Source organism: Mesoplodon mirus, assembly GCF_964341445.2.
Source record: "Mesoplodon mirus genome assembly, chromosome: 5".
Lineage (NCBI taxonomy): Eukaryota > Metazoa > Chordata > Mammalia > Artiodactyla > Ziphiidae > Mesoplodon > Mesoplodon mirus.
The window spans coordinates 32,886,968-32,911,410 of NC_138980.1; the positions used below are offsets into that span (position 1 = coordinate 32,886,968).

Consider the following 24,443-nt stretch of genomic DNA (forward strand, 5'->3'; position numbering starts at 1 on the left):
CCGGCCCTCACCCCCTGCTCCTGGTCTCCAGAGCAATGAGTGGTGGACACAGAGGTTCCTTAAAGGGCTTCTCGGCAGGGTCTGTGGATGGACTTGGGCCTGGGGAGTCAGGTTTGCCATGAGGCGCTGTGGCCTGCATGCCCCGTGCCCAGAGATCACACCTGGGGTCAGTGGGGGCCAGTGTTGGGACTCTGGAAGTAGGGGGGAGGAAGATCTGGGGAGGGGAGAAGGCTCAGATTGGGGGGCTCGAAGAGAAGAGGTGGTCATGGGGGGAGGGGGCAGGAAGCTGTACACACCGCCAGGGCTCCAGATCGGGGGGCCCCACCAGGGAAGGGAGGAGGCGGCGTGGTGGCCTCAGAAGCGTTAGCAGCCCTGATGCTGGCCAACTGTCCCGTGGTCATGGTCGGTGCATGTCCCTGGAATGTAGAATGGGGGGTGAGGGGCGGGAGCTGGGCTGAGGGGAGGAGACCCACTATGCCCAGCGCTGCCCAGGCCCTGGGGTCTGCAGGGGAGTCGCCAGAGGACATAGGGCAGGCACACCCGTGAAAGGTGGGAGGACTGGAGGGCAGGTGTCTGTGTCCAGGGGTATCCGTTGCATCTGCGGAGCTGGGTGGCTTCTCAGCATGTGTCCAAGCCTATGTCTGCGTGTCATCGTGCTCCCGTGTCTGCACTCTTGGGTGTATCTGGGTGTGGCCGAGTGGGGGTGTCAACGTCTCTGCAGTCCCCGTGTGCCCGCCAGGGCCTTGCCCAGGGCGCCAGTGCCAGGCAGGGGCACCTCGACCAACGTGTGTGCGCGCGCAGAGCTCCTGAAAGCGGAAGCTGGGGGCGGAGCCTGGGACCCCACCTTCAAACCCACTGAGCGGAGGAGCAGGCTGAGGCTGGGGAGGGTCAGGGGCGGGTCTGAGTCACCGCCTCCGGAGGCCTTTTCCTGTGGGGGGAAGCACCCGCCAATGAGGGCTGGGCCTGTCACGTGGGCCTGACAGCTGGGGGGGGTTGACCAGCGACAATGTGGTCCCGAGGCCACTGACACCAGGAGCTGCGGTGCTGAGACCCCCGGCCCGCCCCACCTCGGGCCCCTAGGGCCACTTGGCCTGGCCACAGCATGTTCTCCAGGAAGAAGCGGGAGCTCATGAAAACCCCTTCTATCTCGAAAAAGAACCGGGCGGGAAGCCCCTGTCCGCAGCCCTCGGGGGTGAGTGAGCCTCTGCTGGGAGCTGGAGCGGGGATCTTGGAGTGACACCCGGGCAGCAGGGGGACCGGGGAACACTCTGCGCTCGGGCCTGGCGGGGCAGGGCCGGGCAGTGCCGTGCTGGGCCGGCGGCGCGGGGCTGGAGCCAGCTACAGCCCCAGGCTGGACCGCAGGGGCCACGCGGGACGGGCTGGCATCCCCACCTTCAGCTCACGGTAGAAGCCCTTGGGATGGCCACTGCACACCCCACCCCGTCCAGGGCTGCCTGTGGGGTCCAGGGAGTGTGGGTGCTCTGGGTCCGGGACTCTGTAGGGTGAGGGCTCAGGGAACTTGGGGCCTCCAGGCACGGTTAGTTGTGAGAGCTACAGCCCAGCCACTGGGGGAAGGTTTAGAGCAAGCGGGGTGTGCAGCGAGATCCATGGGGTGGGCCTCGTACAAAGCTGGCCCGTGGTGTCCGCGAGACTCAGGGGCCTAGTGGACCCTCAGAGTAAAAGGATCGAGGAGGTGTCTTTACCAGTGAGTAGGTGTGTCTGCAGTGGCCTCCCCTGATGGGAGCTGAGGAGACCCTGGCCCTCCCTACCCCGCCCCCCCAGGAAATGGGGTGCCCCTCCCCCACACCCCAGCTGTGGTTTGGGCAGAGGCCGTTGTTTGTGAAAGCTCTGGGGAAGAGGATGTTGGGTAACAGGTGTGGGAGGGGCACAACACCAAATCTCAGCCCTCTGACCTCTGGCCTTTGACCCCCTGTGGGGTCAGGCTGAAGACCCTCCAGAGCCCCACTTCACTTCTGGGAAAACTGAGGCAGGGCCCCAGTGGGAGCACCTGCTCTAGCGGCTCCCCCCACCCTCCCAGGAGCTGCCCAGGAGAGATGGGGCTGATGCAGTGTCCCTGGTGCCCAGCCTGGAACCACCAAGTGTGGCCTTGAATGCCAAGGCCACGGGCACGCTCAAGAGGCCCACCAGCCTAAGCCGCCACGCCAGCGCTGCCGGCTTCCCACTGTCCGGAGCCAGCACCTGGACGCTGGGCCGTGGCCACCGCAGCCCACTGTCAACAGCCAGCCCAGCCGAGGGACCCATCCAGGGACCCTGCCCCGACTCTGTGGAGGACATCTCCCACCTGCTGGCTGACGTGGCCCGCTTTGCTGAGGGCCTTGAGAAGCTGAAGGAGTGTGTTCTGCGTGAAGGTGAGAAGTGGCAGGGATGCCGCGGCCTGGGTGGAAGGCAGTTGGACACAGATATCCCAAACCCTGTGGGGTCGAGGCAGGGTGGAGGGAGGGATTTGGGGAGGCTTCAAAGAGGGTTGTAGGGAGGGCTTCGTGGAAAAAGCCATTGCAGCTAGGGTTCTGAGGGATGTATAGGAGTTTGGCGGCAACCAGGAAGAGGGAATGTCATGTGCACAGGCTCAGAAACATGGAGTGGAGGTGCATTTGGGGGAACAAGGTTCGGGTGTATGAAGTGTGTGAGGGTGGAGGCATTGAGAATGGCAAGCAGAGGGACCCTGGACGTTATCCTGAGGGTGGTGGGGGGCCATAGAAGGTGTTAGAGCAGAGGTGGAACAAGGTCAGATCTGCATGTTGGACTGGAATGGACTGGAGGCAGGCTGAGGTCTGGACAGAGAGAGATTCAGGATGGACAAGGGGCAGGACCGGCATGTAAGCTGCAGGAGTGAGCGGCCTGTGGGATGGCAGTTCCGTTTTCTCCACGCGTCTGCTGACAGCCCAGCTTCCTGCCGAGTTATTTTCATCTGCTTCCTGTTTGTCTCTGGCGACCAAGGAGGGCACTGTGATCTCTCCTGCCAGAAACCGCAGTGCCAGGGCCATGCTAAACACTCTGGCCTGCTCCCCACAGGTGCCCATTTTACAGATGAGGAAACTGAGGCCCAGAGAAGGGCCCTGACTCCTGGCTCAACCAGCCAAGGAGGGGCCAGAGCCCGGATTCGACCTCAGACTGGAGAGAGACCTCAGCTTTGTAGGCGCTAATGGGCTCTACTGGCCCGGCCTCTGCTGGGTTGGGGGGTGTCAGCCCCCAGGATTATCTGGTCCTGGGGTGGGGCTGGAGTTGTTTCCTGGGGAAACTTTCTCTAATCTCAGTTCCTTTCCGATCCTGGCGCTTCCTTGGAGGCCAGGCCTGAGCAGGGTTGAGCCAGTGGGCGTCCTGCAGGAGGATGGGCCAGGGCAGGGGCACCCTTCTTTGAACCTTGGGGCAGCCCTGGGCCAGGGGAAGGGCCTGGAGCAGAGAGCATGTGGGTTTGCATCCTGCTGCTGCTCCTGCCAGGCTGTGAGACTGGATCCGCTGTCCCTTCTCTAAGCCTCTGGCATTTCATCTGTGAAACGGGGCTATGATACGCCCTGGGGAGTTGCTGACTGTAACCAGATGTCCTCAGCTCACAGTAATTGTTATGGGGACAGTGAGAGGGCTTGGGGACCCTGTGCTGTCCACCTAGGAAGCAGTGGGTGGCCGGATCCACGTGGGCGGGGTCTCCCTGCACCTCCCCACACCTCCCCGCACCCTGTACCTGGGCCTGTTTCCCTGCCTGCCCTTGGCCGGCCCCATCCCGAATCGAATCGAATTGCATCTCCCTGGGTCCCAGACTCCTGCTACCTGAGGCTGGGGAGCTAGCAGGACGCCGGGGCGGAGCTTCCCTCGGAGGAGGGCGGGTCTTCAGACCGGCCAGAGCCGGTTTGCTTGTGGAGGACCTGGCACCAAAGACCCCGGACCAGCCAGTTGCCTAGCCCGGCCTGCGCATTCATGGTCCCTGCGCCCTGACGGCTGCGCCATGTGTATCTGCGGGACGGTGCACCCGGCTCTGGACCAGGCGCTGGTGCGCTGCCAGGCAGGGACCCGAGGTGAGGGGACCGTGGGTGGTGCGGGGTGCAGGGCCTGGCCAGGAGCACGTGGCACTCGGGGCATTTGCTGCCCGGAGCTTGCCTTGGCCAGGGCTGAGCTGGGCATGTCCAGGCTTCTCCAGAGTCCCACCTGCCCAGGTGGGTGTGCTGCAGGGACCCAGGTGGCCGAGGCCCAGGCGACACGAGGGGCCTGGTGTGTGGGAGGAATGTCCTGGGAAGGGGCGTGGCCCGGCCTTTCCTCAGCCGGCCTTTCATGGATCCCGCAAGCTCCTTCCCGCCTCCCTGAGTTGGCCTGGGATTCAGGCAGCAAATCCTGCCTGGTGCTGAGGCACTGGGCTGTACTCGGAGGAATCTGGAGCCAGGGACTCCATGGGGGTCTCCCTGTCGGTGGCATTCAGTGGGGGTCCTCAGTGCTGAAAAGGGATCAGACACCTATTTTTAGATTCCATTTAAAAATTTTTTAATTTATTTAATTAATTTATTTTTTTGAGCATCAAGTACCAGGCACAGAATTAAGAGGCACACAGGTGCAGGAGATATCCTCCCAGCTGGTGGCCAGGTCCCTCCTGGGTCTCAGGGTCGGCTCATTCCTTCCCCATCCATATATTCCTTCGGCTTTGTTTCCACTAGATGGTGCGTGTTCTGCCCACACACAGTGCTTTTTTCCAATTAAGAACATCTGAGGAGGGCATTTAAAGCCACGTTTGAAGATGCAGATCTGACCTTGACTCTCCTTTGCTCTAACACCTTCTGTGGCTCCCAATTGCCCTTATGGTAAAGCCAGGCAGGGTCCTTCTTCCTTCTCATGCCTTCAGAGCTAGTGGAGATGGAAAAGCTGCGTGATCCTTGAGAAATGACTTCTCCCCTGTATGCCTGTTTCCTCATCTGCAAAATGGGGGTGATGACAGCACCTGCCTCATGGGGTGGCTGGTCGGGAGAGAGTGAGGTAACGGGGTGTTTAAGCCCCATTGCCCAGGCAGGCAGGGCTGGGAGAGAGCTGGACAGAGCCCTGAGAGTTTGGGGCAGGGAAGGGGCCGGGTGGGTTGCCTGGAAGAAGAGGCACCAGGGCTGCAACTTGAAGGTCAGTGGGAGTTTGTTTTCTGGAGGGACGAGGAAAGGGTGTCCTGAGCAGGACTGTCTAGACTGACATCTGGCCTTTGATGACCTGGTCAGCAGTTGAAAGAGGGACAGTTCCTCACACACACACCCCCCCCCAACGAGGTCACACACTGAGCCTCAGGCAGTTACCTTCTCCCATCTTGGCCTCAATTTCCCCAGCCAGGGACAGGAGCTCTGAGGAGGGTTAGGGTTAGGTGGTTAGGTGGGCAGGCTTTCCTTCCCTCCCTGCTCATACCCACTCTGCCCGGCAGACCTCCTAGAGGCCCGCCGGCCGCTTGCCCATGAGTGCCTGGGTGAGGCCCTCCGCGTGATGCACCAGGTCATCTCCAAGTACCCACTGCTGAACACCGTGGAGTCGCTCACAGCTGCCGGCACCCTCATTGCCAAGGTCAAAGGTCAGCCAGGACAGGGCAGCAAGGGCTGAAGGAGGGGATGTTTGAAGTGGGTTTTGGAGGATGCATAGGAGTTTGATGGGCACAACAACTCCAGTGCTGCCCCTTCAGTTAGTTGCACGGGTGGTCACCTCCCAGACTGGGCCAACCCCTCTCGTCCTTGTCTGCCCTCAGCCTTCCATTATGAGTGCAACAATGATTCGGACAAGCAGGAGTTTGAGAAGGCCTTGGAGACCATTGCAGTCTCCTTCAGCAGCACGTGAGTGTGGGGGTGGGGAAGGGTGGCAGGGGGTGGGGAAGGGTGGGGACCCATGTGCCTCTTGACACTTGCCCCCTGCCCTGCAGTGTGTCCGAGTTCCTCATGGGCGAAGTGGACAGCAGCATCCTCCTCTCAGTGCCCCCTGGGGACCCGGGCCAGGTGAGCAGGGATGGCCTGGGTGCTGCACGGGGTCAGGCTGGCAGGGCGGGTGAGTCCCCCCTGCCCGCTCTGTGGACTGTGGTCTCTTGCTCTGTCCAGGGGGGGCGGTGACTGTCTCCTGCAGGGTGGGCGTCACACAGGACCCAGCCCGGACTGGACTCACCTGTCTCCTTTTGGTACAGTCCATGGAGAACCTGTATGGACAGGGGAGTGACGGTGCCACCCCCAGCAGTGAGGACTGTGATGAGGGTGAGTCTCTGAGGGGCAGAGGGCTGAGGACGGAAGGAAGGGTGGGCTGGGGAGGAGCCCGAGCTGAGGGGTGTCTGTCCTGCAGGCTGCCTCTCCCCGGAGGCAGTGGACACGCTGCTGCAGCGCTGTGAGGGGGGTGTGGACGCCGCGCTGCAGTACGCCAAGAACATGGCCAAGTACATGAAGGACCTCATCGGCTACCTGGAGAAGCGGAGCGCGCTGGGTGCGAGCTGGGGCCCGTGGGGCGGGGTCTGGCTGGAAGGCCCCTTCCCTCACCCCTGCGCTCACACCCCTCCCCTCACCCCTGCGCTCACACCTCTCCCCGCCTGCAGAGATGGACTTTGCCAAAGGCCTGCAGAAGATCGTCCAGAACTGCAGACAGAGCGTCATGCAGGAGGTGGGGAACTCGAGGGAACGGGGCCGGGTCCCTCAGGCCTGGGTGTGTCTCGCCCCTCAAAGATGGGCCAAAGGAAAGGGGTTTCCCATCTCTGCAAGGGCAGCTGAGGGCGCCGGGGAGGCGGCAGGGCTTCCACGAGGGCGCCTGTCCCACCCCAGTGACTGCCGGCCCCGCCCCCACAGCCGCACATGCCCCTCCTGTCCATCTACTCGCTGGCCCTGGAGCAGGACCTGGAGTTCGGCCACGGCCTGGTACAGGCGGTGGGCACTCTGCAGACCCAGACCTTCGTGCAGGTGGGCTTCGCCCTGGAGGGAGGGTGGGGTGAAGGGTGCCCAGGTCCCCATCACACCCGTCTCCCCCCCCAGCCCCTGAACCTGCGGCGGCTTGAGCATGAGAAGCGCAGGAAGGAGATCAAGGAGTCTTGGCACCGCGCCCAGAGGAAGCTGGTACCGCGGGGTGGCAGGCTGGGAGGGGGCAGGGCGGGCCGGCTCGTGCAAGCACAGTCCCCTGGTGCACACCCGGGTGGTCCTTTCCTGAGTTTTGCGGACACCCGGCAGAGTGCCCTGTGCCCGCGTGGGGCTCACTGTGGCGTCACAGGTTGGAGCGGGTCCTGCCTCCCAACTGCTCCAGCCCCATTACCCGCAGCTGCAGCAGGAGAGGCCCTGGCCCGGGGCCCCCATCACTGTCACAGGTCAGATGTCCGGAGGGACCGGGTCACCCGTGGCCGCCAGGAACAGGTTTGGGTTAGAGGGAAACTGAGGCTCTCTCAGGTCTGTTGGATGCTCCAGGTTCTTCTGTGTTGCTCTTTTCCCACCTCCCTTTTGGGCTGTTGCAAAGGCAGTAGGCCTGCTAACAGGGTCTGCGGTGCAGAGCCCCCACGGCCCCTGCTCCAGCTAGTGGTGTCCTGTGGCACATCTGGCAAATGAGCCTCTCCCCCCTTTTCTACACCTGATGACAGCTTGCTGAGTACCCTGCTCTGCTTCTGGCCTTTGATACTCACCTCCATATCCAGGGACTGGTCCCATCTCACTCCATGTGAAACTCCTCCCTTTTTCTCAGCTACAAGTGCTCAGCTGCAGAGCCACAGGGCTTAGTTCAGTAAACCCCTACTGATGGACAGTTTAGTTGTTGTTGTTGCTGTTTCAAACACCACTGCTGTGACGAGCTTGTGCCCCTGTTGCTCAGACGTGACCTAGCATTTAGATCAGTGCCCGAAAGGTTAATGGCTGGGTCACAGATGTCATGAGCATAGAAGCTGAGCTCCCAATACACAGCCATGCTTTTCCTCTTCTGTGAGCTCTCAGTTCATATCCTTTGCTCACCTCGGATTGGACAGTAGCCTGTTTTCTTATTGACTTGCCAGAGCTCTTTACATATTAGAGAATCCAGCCCTTGAGGACATGTGTTACAAACTCCCCCACCCCCAGTTTATTGTTTTGACTTTTGATTTAACCTGTTGCTTGTTTTCCCAGTTGAAACCCAAGATTGTTAGTAGCAGTCTTTTCTTTTATGGTTTCTGGGTTCTGTGTCACGCATGGAAAGGCCTTCCCCATGCTGTTTTTTAAGAAATTCTCTCATGGTTTCTCCTAGTACTCATGTAAGCTCTTTTCTTTATGTTTAAGCTTCTGATCGTGTAGACTGTGAGGTGTGGCCCCCAGAAGGCCCACTGGGTTTTGACTAAGTGCTCTTCCTGCCAACCCTGAGGGTGCCTGACTTCCTGTCTGAGCAGCCTCACTGTTCTCATCTCTGAGACAGGAAATGTAAGAGATAGAAGCACAAGTCGCTCTGGTGGGTGTGGGTGTGGGTGTGGGTGTAGGTGTCAAGAGGATGATGTAGTTGGTGTCTCCTTCAGAGCTTAGCTGTGCCTCAGCTTCCCTGGCTGTGAAATGGGCATGCCAGATGCTGGCTCCTCCCAGGGTCGCCCTGTAGGTGTCACCTCCTATTCTTCCACCACTGGTTCTTGGGCGGGGGCCTCTGTTTCCTTGACTGGCCATGGGATTTTGGCCCAAGGGATGTGGGTGGCAGAGGTCCCTAACGCGGTCTCTGGCTGATGGTGCTGGTCTGGTCCCTCCCATGTCCACAGCAAGAGGCAGAGTCCAATCTGCGCAAGGCCAAGCAGGGCTATGTTCAGCGCTGCGAAGACCACGACAAGGCCCGCTTCCTAGTGGCCAAGGCAGAGGAAGAGCAGGTGGGCGCTGGCCCGGGTGCAGGGGGCACGGCCTCTAAGACCCTGGACAAGAGGCGGCGCCTGGAGGAGGAGGCCAAAAACAAGGTGAGGGCGGGTCAGGGGGCAGGAGGTGCGGGACAAGACCCATGGCGTCAGGGCCTGACGCCCTGTGCAGGATTTCCCACCGCCAGGCCTTTGTCTGGGCTGTGCCTCCTGCCAGGAATGCCTTCCTGTCCTTTTCTGCCTGGCTGATTTCCGTGTGGGGCCTGAAGATGCCCTGAGGGCTGAACCCCAGGCTGAGGCCTCTCTGGGCACCCCGTCCCACCCCCACCCCAGGCAGAGGAAGCCATGGCCACGTACCGCACATGCGTGGCGGATGCTAAGACGCAGAAACAGGAGCTTGAGGACACCAAGGTGACGGCACTCCGGCAGATCCAGGAAGTCATCCGGCAGAGCGACCAGACCATCAAGTCGGTGAGCACCGTGCTCCCACCCCCAGCCCCCGCCTCTGTCGGGCTGGGCAGGGTGGCTGCCCATCCAGCCTCAGGACCTCCAGCACTTAGGGCCCCTCCCACCTGCCTGCCCGCAGGCCACCATCTCCTATTACCAGATGATGCACATGCAGACGGCCCCGCTGCCTGTGCACTTCCACATGCTGTGTGAGAGCAGCAAGCTGTACGACCCGGGCCAACAGTACGCCTCCCACGTGCGCCAGCTGCAGCGTGACGAGGAGCCAGACGTGCAATACGACTTCGAGCCCCACGTCTCCACCAACGCCTGGTACCCCGCCGTCTGCACATGCCCGGGGGAGCCGGACTTCCCTCCTGAGGTGGGGGCGGGGGCAGTGAGCCTCAGTGACCCCCATCGTGACCCCTTCTTTTGGGTGTTGGTCCCACCAGGTCCCCGGTCTTGCGCGCCCGAAAGGGCAGCTTCAACGTCAGCGATGCTGCGGTGGCGGAGGCCGCGGGCTGTCCCCCAGAGGAAGGTGGGCCCGGCGATGGGGAGCTTGCCAAGGAGCGCAGGGGTGAGTGTCAGGCAGGGGCGGGCGTGGGCCCCCTGCAGCCCCCTTCAGCCCTTCACTGGGGACACCTTCGCAGGTGGCCGCGGACACCAGGTGCACAAGTCGTGGCCGATCGCCATCTCAGACTCTGACGCCAGTCTGGACCCCAGCCCTGGCTCAGGTGAAGGGGCCTGGCCGGCGGCGGGGGGCTCAGAGAGCTGCCGCCCCCGCCCCCAGGTTTCAGTGGGCTCATCGTGCAGCCGGTGGCCCTCAGGGGAGTCTCTGACAACCCGTTTCCTGCTCAGGGGACTTTAAGAAGTTCGAGCGCATGTCTTCCAGTGGCACCATATCGTCCAGCGAGGAGCTGGCCGACCAGGAGGGCAGCACAGGCGCATCAGCCTTTGACCAGGGTGAGGGGACCCCTGGGCGGGGCAGCGGGGAGAGGGGGGTTTGGACTCTCTCTGTGCACCTGGCCCTGACCTGCCGCGGTGACACCACCTGCCCCCCACCCCCACCAGATGACCTCGATGGCATGGCCCCGGAGCTGCCTGTGGCTGTGCCCAGTGGGCCCTTCCGCCACGTGGGGCTGTCCAAGGCGGCCCGTACCCACCGGCTCCGGAAGCTCCGCACGCCGGCCAAGTGCCGGGAGTGCAACAGCTACGTGTACTTCCAGGGCGCCGAGTGTGAGGAGGTGAGTGGTGGTCCTAGGGGAGCCAGGCACCTGCATGTGCACCCTCAGGACCGTGCCATGCACAGAGCTGGAGGGAAGTGAAGCCAGGAGCACTTGCAGTCTCCTGGGGGAGAGCATCCCAGGCGGAGGGCTCAGCCAGTGCCAAGGGAACCAGAGGGCCGTGGGAGCAGCCCAGGCTGCACTGGTGGCAGGGGCATGTCTCCCAACCAGGAGGGGTGAAAGCTGCCCTGTAGGGGGGTGATGAGAGCAGCGGGGGACGCGGTGGGAGGGGGAGCCGGGGGCGTCTGCACGAGGCTGGGGCACCAGGAAGGTCCGCTCACTCCTCGCCCGCCCCCAGTGCTGCCTGGCCTGCCACAAGAAGTGCCTGGAGACCCTGGCCATCCAGTGTGGCCACAAGAAGCTGCAGGGCCGCCTGCAGCTCTTTGGCCAGGACTTCAGCCAGGCCGCCCGCAGTACCCCGGACGGCGTGCCCTTCATCGTCAAGAAGTGTGTCTTCGAGATCGAGCAGCGGGCGCTGCGCACCAAGGTGACCGCCGCAGGAACAGCTGCGGGGGCTCCGGCCGAGGGGCCATGCAGGGAGGGCAGGGGCGTGGGCCCAGGCTGACTGTGCGCTCCCGCAGGGCATCTACCGGGTCAATGGGGTGAAAACACGTGTGGAGAAGCTGTGCCAGGCCTTCGAGAACGGCAAGGAGCTGGTGGAGCTGTCGCAGGCCTCGCCCCACGACATCAGCAACGTCCTCAAGCTCTACTTGCGCCAGGCAAGACAGATGGGGACAGAGCAGAGCAGATCCTGGGCTGGACCTGAGCCTGGTGGGGGCATGGCCAGCTCTGAGCAGGGTTGTGATTGCTAGGCCAGGGGCGTGGTCAGTACAGGGTGGGCGGGACCGGTGGCTGTCAGGGGCGGGGCTGCTGCTAGGGGCGGGGCCAGTGCAGTTCGGAAGGCATGGGGCCAGGCCCACTGACCCCCACCCCACACCTAACCCGTCACCCTGCAGCTGCCTGAGCCGCTCATCTCCTTCCGCCTCTACCATGAGCTTGTGGGGCTGGCCAAGGACAGACTGAAGGCGGAGGCCGAGGCCAAGGCGGCAACCCGAGGCCGGCTGGATGTCACCGAGAGAGAGGCTGTAGCTGTGGCCATGGCGAGCCGGCTGCGGGAGCTCCTGCAGGACCTGCCACCGGAGAACTGGGCCACGCTGCAGTACCTGATGCGGCACCTGCGCAGGTGAGGGCTGGCCGGGCTGGGGTCAAGGGCAGTGGGGTGCCGGGAGCCGCTCACAGCTGCTCCTGCACCCTCTGACCCCCAGGATCGTGGAGGTGGAGCAGGACAACAAGATGACACCAGGGAACCTGGGCATCGTGTTTGGGCCCACGCTGCTACGGCCCCGGCCCACTGAGGCCACCGTGTCCCTCTCCTCCCTGGTGGACTACCCCCACCAGGCCTGCATCTTGGAGACCCTCATCACCCACTACAGCCTGGTCTTTGAGGAGGAGCCCGAGGTGGCATCCAGGTGCCAGGTGAGGGTTGTCCACCCGGACGGGGAGGGTGCAGGGCTCTGTGAGCATCATGGCGGCCGGGAATCTCGCTCACCCACGGGGGGATTAGACAGGAAGAAGGGCTGGGAGATGTCTGGGTCGGACGGGGCCAGAGCCCCGCCAGGGGCACCCAAGGCATCTTTTAAGCAAAGAACTGGATGAAGGGTGGGTTCAGATCTGTAGACGGAGCCCCAGGCAGTGCAGAGGCCCTTCGGCCTTCCTCCGCGTCCCCCGGAGCTCACATCAGAACGCACTAGACCTGCCATCCTGCCCCTTCTCCCACTTCCCATCTCTGCACCGCCTACAGCACGTCCTCTGGGTCCAGCCTGCTGCTCTCCTCAGCCGACAGGCCTTGTTTCTGTTAAGTCTGTTCACTTCTAGGCAGCATCAGCTAGCTCCCACTCTCAGTCCCCACTGTGCGTCTTTAACCCCTCATATGGTGTCTCTGGCTGTGGAGGTGACACGCCTGGGTGTGGCCTCAGGACAGTGGCTCCCACGCTGGCGTCCATGAAGGGCCTGCCTCAGCCTTTCTGGCCAGGGCCTCTGCCTGCTTTGGACAAGTTCAGCCTGCTTGTGACTTGGGATCCGGGGGCCTCACGTGCTCAGCTGCAGCGGGTATTAACAGTTTTTAGGGTTTAACAAGACAGAAAAATGGAATGTGGGATGGCCGGAACCGTGGTGCCCCCTGACCTCCGTTCTGCCTCTGCAGGATGTGACGTCCAACCAGGGGGCCGAGGTGGTGGTCCAGGAGCCGTACCCGGAGGCCAGCGGGGGCGTGGCCTTCCCCCTGCCCGAGGAGGCTGAGGATGGGGGCCTCGGTGAGCAGTGGGCCCAGGCGGCGGATGACACAGTGGGTTCACCTCAAGGGCTGCATCCCGGTTTGTCTCCCATGGAGACCATGAGTGTCACCTGCTTTTTCACTGTCTGTAACGTGTTACAAACTCTTTGCAAAGAGATACCCTTTCGAGGTGTTTTTGCCAACGCAGAGAAATGGGTACCCCGAAGTGGAAACAACCCCGGTGTCTGAGACCCTGCACCTCCACCTGACCCGGGAGGGTTCTAAGCGGGGAGCTGGGCCTGCTGGGGGGAGGCGGACACCCAGTCCTCCGCCCAGTGCCCGCCACCCTGCTCACAGGCTGTCCATCTGTTCTTCTCTCTCTCCCTTGGACTTTCCAGAACCCCACGTTGCCTCCAATGACTCCGACTCAGAACTGGAGGAGGCCTCGGACCTGCCATCCCCGGCGGATGGGGTGGCCCTGCACCACCTCGGCTTCCTGGAGAAGCTGGGCGGCGAGGCGAGCGCGGAGGGCGGCCGGGACAGCCGCAGCGGCAGCGAGGAGCAGCTGGGCACTGCCACCGGGGAGGGGGAGGATGGGCCCGGGCCTGGGGCCTGGGAGGACCTCGGGGAGGAGCCAGCCCAGCGGCTCGCCGAGCACAATACCAACCAGTGCAACAATGTGGCTGCGGCCCGCCTGCCAGCTGTGAGGCTCCGCGGCGGGCGGCTGGCAGGGGGCGCGGGCTGGGAGAGGCAGCCAGAGTTCGTGTAGCTGGGGCAGCGGGCAGGTCCGCTCCAGGCTCCTGTCCCTGCGGACACGTCACCGAGAGGCCTCTCCTTCCGCCCACAGTGGCAAGGGCATCACTGGCCAACTTTTCCAGAAGCTTCTGCCCACGCTGCTATACACGGCCACCAGGCCCCACTCTGCTGAGCTGGGGTATTCTGCTCTTGGAGTCACCCAGGCTGTGATGGAGGGATCCTGCCCACCCTGGCGCTGGGCTGTGGAGGCCACATGGCAGCTGGGAGGAGGGCGGGACGCCTTTGTGGATGGTGGGCAGGCGGCCTCGGGATGCCCTGGCTTTTACGGAAAACTGTGTTTGGATACCTGGGGCTGAGGATGCAGTGAACCACGATGGTGTTGACAAGCACATTCCTTTTGCATAAAATAAAATCTTTAACCTGAGCCTGTCTTCTCTGGCAGCAGTGGCCTAGCGACCCAGACACACAGGGCACTGAGGGCTGTCCCCAGCTCCTCGCTGGGCTTGGGGGGCGGGGCAGGGAGCTGTGAAGAAGAAATTCCACAAGGCAGCCCCGTCAGGCGCGGGAGCCCAAGGCCGTGGGGACCAATTCCCATTGACTCCTGACTCAGGCCGCCAGCCCCCAGTGGCTCCCGAGTACTGAGGTGTGGCTGCTGCGCTGAGGAGCCGCAGCTGAAATCTACTTGCACCAAAGGCCTCAGGAAGACAGCGGCCACCACTGGAACGGCAGAGCGAGGAAGAGGCGAGCACCCCTCACCCAGCTCAGAGCCCCAGTCGGGTTTATCCCCGAGGGCTGGGGCCGGCTCAGCAGAGACCCAACTGTGCATTTGAGGAATTAGATGGAATTCACACCCAGTCATGGTAAAAGCTGCTGGGCCTCCATTCCTGATACAGAGCAGCTCACCCCAAACTTCAGTCCCCCACGCAGGTTTAGATAAGACCCACTGTGGCAGTCAGGGCACTTTGCCCCTGCACACGCTTCCTAAGAGTGAGCGGGGGGGGGGGGGGGAAAGCAGCCAGCAAACTACCAATGTGCTTTGCAAACAGAGATAATGGGCTGGGGGCCACACCCTCTCGGTTTCATGTGGCCTGTGGCCACTTCTGCCCTGTAGAGTTGAGCAACTGTAGCAGGGCCACCTGGCCAGCAAAGCCAATATATTGACCGTCTGGCCCTTTACAGCAAAACTTTGCTGACCCCGATCTACGTTTTTTAAAAACCGGTCAGAAGAATGAGCAAATACATTGACATTTCAGAGCGCTCAGCTGGACAGGTAGCGGCAAGAAAGCACCCCACTGTCAGGAGCCACAGCATCTCGAAGGGGCCTGCGGACCATGCCACACACTTCACAGGTTGCACCACCTTCAGACAAGGGCTGGCCCAGGCTCACAACATGTCCTGGTGGCTGGAGTAGGGGACTGGCGGTGCTGCGTGAAAGCCAGCAGAGACAACCCAGTTAAACAAGGGGCAAAGGACCTGTGCAGAGACATGTCTCCGAGATGACCGGCAGGCGGCCGGCGAGGCAGGGAAAGGTGCTCACCACCCTCAGCACCAGGCAAGTGAATCTGAACCACAGCGACTCACCCCCCGGCCGCGATTTGGTGAGGAGGTGGAGACGCGAACAGGAACCGGGGCAGCCATGGCACAGACAGCCTGTCTCTCCAAAGGAAACAAGAGCGTCTGCAGGACCCAGCAATTCTACTCCGAGGCACACCCACAGCCAGAGAAATAAACACAACCACACCACCTCGTACCTGGACGCCCACAGCAACATGATGCACAGTCGCCAACAAATGGAAACAGTCCATCAACTGAAGAATGAACACGTGTCCCTCCACACACAGGAGCATCACTCGGCCGTGAAAAGGGGTGAAGCCCTGGCACTCCTACAACGTGGACGAACCGTGAGAACACGATGCTCCGTAAGAGAAGCTAGACACAGAAGGACACGGTGTGTGCTTCCACTGATGGGAAACGTCCAGAACAGGCAAATCCAGAGAGACAGATTCGTGGTTGTCAGGGGCTGGGGTGGGGTGGGGTGGGTGACTGCTGACAGGGACAGGCTTTCTTTTTAGGAGGATGGAATGTTCCAAAATTGACTGTGGTGATGGGTGTCCGATTGTGCATATACTAAGAATCATGGAACCATACACTTTAGAAGGGTGAACTGTATGGTATATAAATCCTTCAATGAAGCTATTAAACAAAAACACAAGACAACTGCACTTAACCTGGGTAGGAGGCCTCTGAAATTAATAGAGGGAAAAGGAGGTAGAGTTTGATCCCAAACTTCTAAGCAAGAAAAGCACCAAGAAGCAAAGCTGAAGGCGGCACTGGAGCCCCTCCCTCACAGCTCCACCAGTGGGGGGAAGTGGACTGAGACCCCGTTGAGGGGATAGAAGCCCGAGCAAGGCTGCTCGCAGCAAACCGGGTAAACATTCCGTCTTGGTCGTTCAGACAAGTGAACTTATTTACTCAAGATATTTTTAATTCTTTAAGATACCCAGCATTCCGTAGCAATCTGTCTCACTCCCCGCTGCCCTTGGAGCACCCAGACAAACAGCATTAGGGTCACTGTTGGGGGGACACGGCAACGGAAGCCCAGGAGGAGCTCAGGGCCACCCTGCGGTATCCTGTCCCCTCCCAAGGCACCGTCAGGTGGGATCCAGGGTGGGGCTCAGCATCCAAGAGCCCAGGAGAAGCCACAGGGACCCTCAGACCAGGAAAGGCAAGCCCAAGGCGGGCCACCCTGTGGCCCAGGGGAGCAGAGGCAAGGTTCCCAGGAGGAGCGGACTCCCCCAGGCAGTCGGCCACCACGCTCCCGACCTGGTGGGTCATCACAGCCCATCTTTCCATCCCCTGGGGGACTTGCCGAGAGACGGGGCGGCCAGCAGTGTGACCTGTCGCATGAGCTGGACGCGCAGGCTGGATGTGAGCTCCCTCCAGAGCACGTAACAGGCGGGGCTCACTCACAGGGCTGGGACGGCTGCCCACACCCAGCCCTCGGCACCCTCTCGCTTCATGTCTGTCGGGCCGCTACTGTACCAGCCGGTAGGTGATGTACCTGCCTGCGGTCTCGCTGGGCCGGATGATCTTCACCACCTGCAGAGGCAGGAAAACAGGTGGGCTGGCTCCCGGGACCCGGGGTCCCTCCTGCCCTGCTCAGAAGCCTGGGCTCTGAAGGGGGCTGGAGGTGGGCCCAGCTCCTCCCCGGGAGGGGCTTCTCACCTGCCCTCGCTTTATCCCAAAGTAACGTGCCACGGGGTCTCCCGCCTGGATCCTGGGCAGCTGGTTCTCTCGGAGTTTACTGAGAAGCAGGTCAGGGAAAAGGCCTCGCTGGACTGACTGGGGGTGTTGTGGGGAGAGCTGTAGGGGAGAGGAGCCGGGCCCAGCTGGGGGCCAGAAAGGATACTACCGGGCCAGCAACTCCGTCACCTCCTCCTTGGTCATGACAACGTGCTCAGGGACCAGCTGCGAGAAGAGAACCTGGTCTCCACAGGGCTGCAACAGACCCCACAGGCCCTCCAGAGGAGGGGTGCAGCGTGGGCCCCGGGCGTCTGCACAAGTCCTGACTCCACAGTGGGACAGGGGTCCTGGAGCCTACACCCCTAGCCGTGCAGATAGGCCACAGGGCACAATCCCGGAGCCCCGAGGGTCCTGGGGACATGCAGATTCCACCCACCCCAAAGCTCCTGACTCTGCAGGCTGGGTGGGCCTGGGAACCTGCCCTTCTAGCAAGGCCCCAGCTGCTCCTGGCCCAGGGGCCACACACTGAGACCCCGCCCCACCTTCTTTCCACCATAAAGGGGCTCCCGGACTCGCCTCCCCAAGACCTGGATGTCCGCCAACCCCGAACAGGTGAGGGGCCTGGGGGGGCAGGAGGCGAGTCTCCAGTCTCACCCCCCACCCCTACCTCATGCTCCGTGATGTTGATGAGCAGCTCCTGCTGCAGAAACTGCTCCAGGATGTACTTGGGGGCCATGTCGACCAGGGACTGGAAGAGACGCCGACCCTCAGGCACAGCCAAGGCGGCCACCCGCCCCCTGCGCTGGCCACGGGCCCACCCACCTCGCCCTTCCTCACAGGCAGCTGGCACCCGGGAAGCTGCGCAGGTCCCATGTCACACATCAGGAAAACCCACCTCAGTGGGTAGGGTTTCCACTTGGGGAGAAGACCACCCCACCCCTCCCAGGCATTCAGCACATTGCCGAGGCCTCGGTCTCATCGCAAGAAGGGTGAGGGCCCGTCTGTCAAAATGCTCCCAGGGTTGCCGGGAGCTGGTGCGGCAGCCCCTCCCTGGACCCCACAGCCTGTGTCCCCTTGTTCGCATGGGGACAAAGGTGCTCGCCAGCTGCCCATCCCAACCACCAGCCTCCACTCAGGCCAGTCCAACCCACAGCCGGGGACCAGAGGCAGCGGGCACCCACCTGCTTGGCAGAGGGCGTCATGCCCTGCTGTACCACAATGAGGGCCCGCGTGATGTTCTCCTCCTGCATCCGCTGGCAGTACACCTTGATGGTCTTGATGCCCACCTTGGGCTCCTCTGCAGACCAAGCACAGTCTGGTGGACGCTGGCCGCACCCCCCCGCCCGGCGCCTGGGTTCTATCCCACCCCTGCCAAGGCACTGCAGTGCCGCTCCTTGGCCTCCCGTTTGCAGAGTGAGAACCGGGCTGCTGGTCCCAGAACGGGGCGCTGGCTGCCTGCATGTCATGTGGGAGTTGAAAGGTGCCCTGGGCCCCGGACCTAAGGGACCTCTTTCTGGAAGTGGGGTCTGGGAGTCTGGGTCTGTGCAGTGCCTCAGTGGTTCTGTGGTTCGGGAAGTCCCAGACTAAGCAGTTTGTTTAGGCCGGGGGCCCACGAGACGAGGGCTGGGGTGTTCAGAGGTGAGTGGAGGCAAGACGACCCGGGGAGCACGGTCCCAACACAGAGACAGCCCACCCAGCTCCTCGCTGCCAGCACCAGGGGTCCTCACGGTCTCGGCAGCATGCAGGGCCTGGGGCCTGTCACGAGAGAACGGCTGGACCCAAGGAGCCCAGCAGGTCAGCAGCTGGGCAGCCCCGGAGTCCGTGTGCAGCATGTCCGCTGCCTCTCGCTGTTCTCCTCACACCCCACTCCACCGACCGGCAGTGCCGTGTCCCCGAAGTCCCTCTGTTGGAGTCCTGACCCCCAGGAACCTCAGAATGAGACTGTGTTTGGAAATGGGGTCTTTAAAAAAGTAATTACGGTAACACAAGGTCGTGAGGCTGGGGTCCTTAAGAGATCAGGACACAGACACACAGAAAGGGACAAGCATGTGAGGACACAGGGAGAAGACGGAGGTCTACACACCAGTGAGAGGCCCCCAGCACTGGGAGAGAAGCACTATCTGTTTATGCCCCGGGTCTGTGGGGTTTTGTTACAGCAGCCGTGCAAACTAACACAGGCAGGGACCTCAACCCTGTGCCACAGCCCATCTGAGAGAGCAGGACACCCCCACTGTCAGTAAAGACCAGGAAGTGAGGTGGCCCCACCCCCGAGATGGCACCACGGGAGGCACGTGCTTAGGCACCAAAGTCTACAATAAGTACGTTTCACACACAGGGGACACTCTTCTTAAAAGTGCCACCTAGATTCATCCCAGGGTCACAAGGATGGTTCAACATACGCAAACGTGATACACCACATCAACGAAAGGAAAGACAAAAACCACACGACTGTCTCAACAGATGCAGAAAAAGCATTTGATAAAATTCAGCATCCGTGCATGATAAAAATTCTTATGAAAGTGGGTATAGAGGGAATATATCTCAACAAAAAAAAAGCAATTCATGGATCCGCAGCTAAGACCCAGCACAAATTACCCATGACATTTTTCACAGAACTAGAACACACACTCTTAAAATTTACATGGAACCAGAGAAGACCCAGAATTGCCAAAGCAATCCTCAGGAAAAAGAAAAAAGCAGGAGGCATAACTCACCCAGACTTACAATAATACTACAAAGCTAGTTTTCAAAATAGCATGGTATTGACACATAAACAGACACAGATCAATGGAACAGAATAGAGAACCCAGAAATAAACCCACACAGCTATGGTCAATTAATCTTCGACAAAGGAGGCAAGAATGTACACTGAGGAAAAGACAGTTTCTTCAGCAAGTGGTGATGGGAAAGCTGCACAGCCACATGTAAATCCATGAAGTTAGACATTCCCTCACATCATATACAAAAATAAACTCAAAATGGCTCAAAGATTTAAATGCAAAACATGAGGGGACTTCCCTGGTGGTCCAGTGGTTAAGAATCTACCTTCCAACGCAAAGTACATGGGTTTGATCCCACATGCCGCGGGGCAACTAAGCCCGTGCGCCACAATAGAGGGCCCACGCACCTTAGCTAGAGAGCCTGCGCGCCGCAAACCAGAGCCCATGTGCTCTGTAGCCTGCACGCCACAACTACAGAGCCCACGCACCCTGGAGCCTGCATGTTACAACTAGAGAAGAGAAAACCCGCATGCCACAACTAGAGAGAAGCCCGCGCGCCGCACTGAAGAGCCTGTGCACTGCAAGGGAAGATCCCGCGTGCCTCAATGAAGATCCCACATGCTGCAACTAAGACCCGACGCCGCCATAAATAAATAAACAAACAAATCTGAAAAACAAACAAACAAAACCAACTAAAAACAGTGTTGCCATATGACCCAGCAAGCCCACTCCTGGGCATATATCCAGACAAAACTATAATTCAAAAAGATACATGCACCCCAGTGTTCATAGCAGCACCATTCACCATTGCCAAGACATGCAAACAACCTAAATGTCCAGATGAATGGATAAAGAAGATGTGGTACATAGATACAACGGAATACTACTCAGCCATAAAAAAGAATGAAATAATGCCATTTGCAGCAACATGGATGGACCCAGAGATTACCAAACTATGCCAAGTAAGTCAGAAGGACAAATATCATATATCACTTATATGCGGAATCTAAAAAGATGATACAAATGAGCTTATTTACAAAACAGAAAGAGACTCCCAGACATAGAGAACGGATGTGTGGATGCCAAGGGGGAGGGGGGTGGGGGAGGGATGGATTGGGAGTTTGGGGTTAGCAGATACAAACTATTATATACAAGATGGATAAACAAGGTCCTACTATACAGCACAGGGAACAATATTCAGTATCCTGGGATTAAACCATAGTAAAAAAGAATATGAAAAAGAACATATATATATGGATGCATATATATTTATAACTGAGTCACTTTGCTGTACGGCAGAAATTAACACAATGTTGTAAATCAACTGTACTTCAATAAAATAAAATTTTTAAAAAAGTGCCACCTGGGGGCCTCCCTGGTGGCGCAGTGGTTGAGAGTCCGCCTGCCGATGCAGGGGATACGGGTTCGTGCCCCGGTCTGGGAGGATCCCATATGCCGCGGAGCGGCTGGGCCCGTGAGCCATGGCCGCTGGGCCTGCGCATCCGGAGCCTGTGCTCCGCAACGGGAGAGGCCACAACAGTGAGAGGCCCGCATACCGCAAAAAAAAAAAAAAAAAAAAAAAAAGTGCCACCTGGGTCTGTTGAACAAGCATTTTCTGCCCACCCCTTTGACTCAAGGCACTGGGGTGGGCCCCCAAAGTGCTCATGACCCAACAAGGCCCCCTAACCTTTGGGGCTTTAGAGCCAGGCTGCCTCAGTGTAGGACTTGCAAAGACAGAGGAACACAGGGGTCCTGGAACACCCCTGGTGCTGGGGGGGCTGTCTTCACTCAACCCGGGGCTCAGAGTGGGTTCCCAAAGAGGAGGCACTTGAGCTCAGTCACCAGGGACGACGGATGGACACTGACCAGGCAGGCGAGGGGGGAACCGACAGGGACGAGACAGGGCAGGAGTCCTGCAGCAGCGCAGGAAGGGCAAGCGCTGGGAGCAGAAGCTGGGCTGACGGGTGAGGGCAGGGAGGACCCAGGGGCCCAGCTGGGAGGCCTGTGATAACCTTGGTCAGAGAAAAGGGTTGAGGAAGAGAGATTAGGGAAGGTGACCGAGAAGAGGAAGCTGGAAAAGGAGTCCCCACAGCAAGGAGGGTGAGGGGGCAGAAGGATGAGAACAGGCAGACTCTGGGTCACAAGGCAGGTGGCTGCTAAGAGCTGGCCCTGAGCTGCCCCTCACCTGGGAAGAAGACGAACATCTGGTCAGTGGGGTCGTCGTTGTGGGCCACCAGCACCGTGAGGTCTGTGCGCCGAGGCCTCCCTTCACTGGGCTTGTCCCCAAACTGGGCCTTGAACTCCTCCAGCGTCTGGTCCAGCTCGTCCTGGGTCACCAGGTAGCCACGATCGTGGCACAGCTGCAAAGAGAAAGGACCAGGTGACCCCAGGGCGGAGCGGGGACGGCAGCAAGAGCTCTGGGTAGGCGAGGCCACTGAGGAGGAGACCGGGACAGAGCTGGGACGTGAGGAGGGCTGCTGAATGCAGAGCCAGGCCCCAGGGTCTGGGGCAGACAGGCACAGCTGGCTGGAAGGGTGCTGCTGGGCTGGCAGGGCAGACGCTGGTTGGAAAACCAGGAAAAGGCCTGAGGGTCAGCAGTTCTAGGCCCTGCCTCAGAAACTGGGGCTCTCTGAGTGCGTGCACAAGATGAGGACCCAGACAGAAAAAGGAAGGTTGGAATCGCTACCCAGCCCAGCCCTGCCCGCACCCCCTTTCCTCAGCCGAGTCTCCCTCCAGAGCCCTGGGTCTCCTCTCCCAGGGGCCCCCGACACTGTCAGCCAGAAGCACAGTTGCTCCAGCCCTGTCTTTGGGCAGCTCTGCAAAGCGGCAGAGAGGCTGGGGGCCACCACCCGGCCTTAGCCCAGCAGGATTCCCGGGAGGGTGGGTGCTCTTGATCAAGACCGCAAGCCTCCGTGGCATCACACCGGTCCCCTCCCACGGGGTAGCTTAAAGAATGAGGCACACAGAGAACGCTGGTATGACTCGGACCCGGCCCGAGTAATTCAAAGTTGGTGGCTGGGACATCTAAGTAGCCACCAGGCAGCGGTAAGACAAACCCACCAGGGTTCCTTCCACCCCACGACCCCGGGATTCTGCGTTATGCACTTGAGGTGGTGCCGATAAGACAGTCTGGGACCTGGGACCTTTTGCTGAAGCCCTTGCACCTGGGCAAATGTCTCCTCCAGCAACAAAACACCCAGAAACTATATGTAAGGGACTAGAAATAACTAAGCACATGCGCAGTTTGGGGCAAACAAGGACCAAGATCCAAAAAGATCAAGAAGAGGAAAACAAAAAAACAAAACAAAACAAAAACAAAACAAAAGGGCTTCCCTGGTGGCGCAGTGGTTGAGAGTCCGCCTGCCGATGCAGGGGACACGGGTTCGTGCCCCGGTCCGGGAAGATCCCACATGCCGCGGAGTGGCTAGGCCCGTGAGCCATGGCCGCTGAACCTGCGCGTCTGGAGCCTGTGCTCCGCAACGGGAGAGGCCACAGCAGCGAGAGGCCCGCGTACCGCAAAAAAAAAAAAAAAAAAAAGGCCAAGAACCCAACTGCCACTTCTGAGGAGCCGGGAGCAAAAGCAGGGTATTGGGCATGATCCCTGCACACAGCACCACCAAGGGGGTGGGCAGACCCCTCCAAGCCACCCCTCCGGCCTGACCCCTGGACCCGTCCCCACCCTCACCCCATTTAAGGGACCAGCTCGCCCTCCTTGGAGCAAGGGCACCTGTTGCTTGTTTTCGCTACTTCATGCTGCAGCACAAACTCCAATAAAGCCTGACTTGAATTTCTCGTCTGGCCTGCTATCAATTTCTACTGATTAAGAAATTCAAGAACCCCGGTAGGTAATACCAGAACCTTCCATGGACACAAACAGGGGCCGGCCTAGCGTCTGCCGTCCTCCCTCTCTCCAGCTCGAGCGAGACCCTGACTCCCTCCCGGGGGGCTCTTGGACTCACGACTCGGTCCCCCGCAAACCCCCGCACCGGGGGCCCAGCCTGAGCCCGACCCCTCCGCTCCAGCCGCGCGGCCGCGGGTGGGGAGGCTCATTTCTACCTCCGGGCCTCGCACCCGCCGTCCGCGCTCCGGCTGCTGCGTGCCCGGCTCGCCTGGGGGAGCGAGGCTCGCTCTCACCGCGTTCACCAAGCGCGCTGCTCACCTGCATGATGGTCTTGCGGATTTTCCACAGCCGGTACGTCTCCTCCTCATCGTCCATGGCTGCCGCCGCTTGCACTCACTGCGCCTGCGCCCGGCAGGACCCGCGCCCACTGTGCCTGCGCCGAGCTCCGGTCAGGCCCCCTCACGTCGCCCTCCCCTTGCAGGGCTGTCGCCGGCGAATGCCTGAATGAAGCGACCTACGGGAGCGGCAGCGCCAAAGGCAGCCCGAGCCTTACTAAAGCGACGGTTGGCTGCGCGAGAAACGTGCGACCAGCACCACCACCCGCGCCTCGGAAGTTCTCGCGAGGCTTTGACCGCAAGGCCCCTCGGGAGTTGTAGTTTCCGGTCAATGCCCGCCTGGGAGGGCCGTTTAGAATCCAGAGAACAAAGGCGAGGTGTGGGCGGGGAAACTGAGGCCTTGACGGGGTCAGGGGTCTGCTCAGCTCCCGGGGACCCTCGGGCGGCCTAAGAGGCGCTCCATGAGTGTTTGTGCATCCAACTGTAGGGGTTTTTCTCAGTTGGCTCAGGGCTACATACAACTTAATGCCCCCGAGCCTCAGTTTCCCCTCTGTACAATGGAAATAAAGTGTCCCCATTTTAGAGGGTTAGCTGGGGATCTAAGGAGATGGTCGTACGTAGGAGGAGCTTGGAATAATTCCAGGTGCTTATGAAATGCTCCCACCTCTGTCTTCCCCCTCTCCCTTCCCGTGAGCCCCAGCCTAGCCCCTGCCTGGATACCCCACAGCCCCCAAGACTGTGCATGTTTTTACAATCCGCATCTGCCCCTGCCC

The 24,443-nt window shown here is 60.5% G+C and overlaps 2 protein-coding genes across 8 annotated transcripts; one reads left to right on the forward strand and one right to left on the reverse strand.

The window, feature by feature from the left end:
• Positions 1 to 24: 24 nt before the first annotated feature.
• ARHGAP45 (Rho GTPase activating protein 45) lies at positions 25 to 13,955 on the forward strand. 4 transcript variants are annotated; one of them, XM_082622731.1, is made up of 24 exons: positions 25 to 166; positions 2,039 to 2,369; positions 5,402 to 5,545; positions 5,717 to 5,801; positions 5,888 to 5,960; positions 6,143 to 6,209; positions 6,295 to 6,432; positions 6,542 to 6,606; positions 6,789 to 6,899; positions 6,972 to 7,052; positions 7,164 to 7,343; positions 8,690 to 8,878; positions 9,110 to 9,247; positions 9,363 to 9,553; positions 9,673 to 9,797; positions 9,871 to 9,954; positions 10,079 to 10,183; positions 10,292 to 10,464; positions 10,802 to 10,990; positions 11,085 to 11,222; positions 11,460 to 11,686; positions 11,769 to 11,979; positions 12,707 to 12,815; positions 13,174 to 13,955. In XM_082622731.1, exons 1-24 carry the CDS (start codon positions 119 to 121, stop codon positions 13,542 to 13,544), a joined length of 3,573 nt encoding a protein of 1,190 aa, XP_082478857.1. In that variant the 5' UTR covers positions 25 to 118; the 3' UTR covers positions 13,545 to 13,955. The 4 variants fall into 4 exon arrangements, with proteins under 4 accessions (XP_082478857.1, XP_082478856.1, XP_082478859.1 ...); XM_082622730.1 differs by lacking the exon at positions 25 to 166 and adding an exon at positions 1,020 to 1,192; XM_082622733.1 differs by lacking the exons at positions 25 to 166; positions 7,164 to 7,343 and adding an exon at positions 1,020 to 1,192.
• Positions 13,956 to 15,995: 2,040 nt separating this feature from the next.
• Positions 15,996 to 23,794, reverse strand: POLR2E (RNA polymerase II, I and III subunit E). 4 transcript variants are annotated; one of them, XM_082623679.1, is made up of 7 exons: positions 23,654 to 23,794; positions 21,680 to 21,854; positions 17,956 to 18,071; positions 17,442 to 17,522; positions 16,941 to 16,999; positions 16,757 to 16,835; positions 15,996 to 16,630 (listed from the first exon to the last, which is right to left on the reverse strand). In XM_082623679.1, exons 1-7 carry the CDS (start codon positions 23,708 to 23,710, stop codon positions 16,565 to 16,567), a joined length of 633 nt encoding a protein of 210 aa, XP_082479805.1. In that variant the 5' UTR covers positions 23,711 to 23,794; the 3' UTR covers positions 15,996 to 16,564. The 4 variants fall into 4 exon arrangements, with proteins under 4 accessions (XP_082479805.1, XP_082479803.1, XP_082479804.1 ...); XM_082623677.1 differs by having other exon boundaries at positions 16,941 to 17,029; XM_082623678.1 differs by having other exon boundaries at positions 17,956 to 18,089.
• Between the last annotated feature and the right edge of the window lie 649 nt (positions 23,795 to 24,443).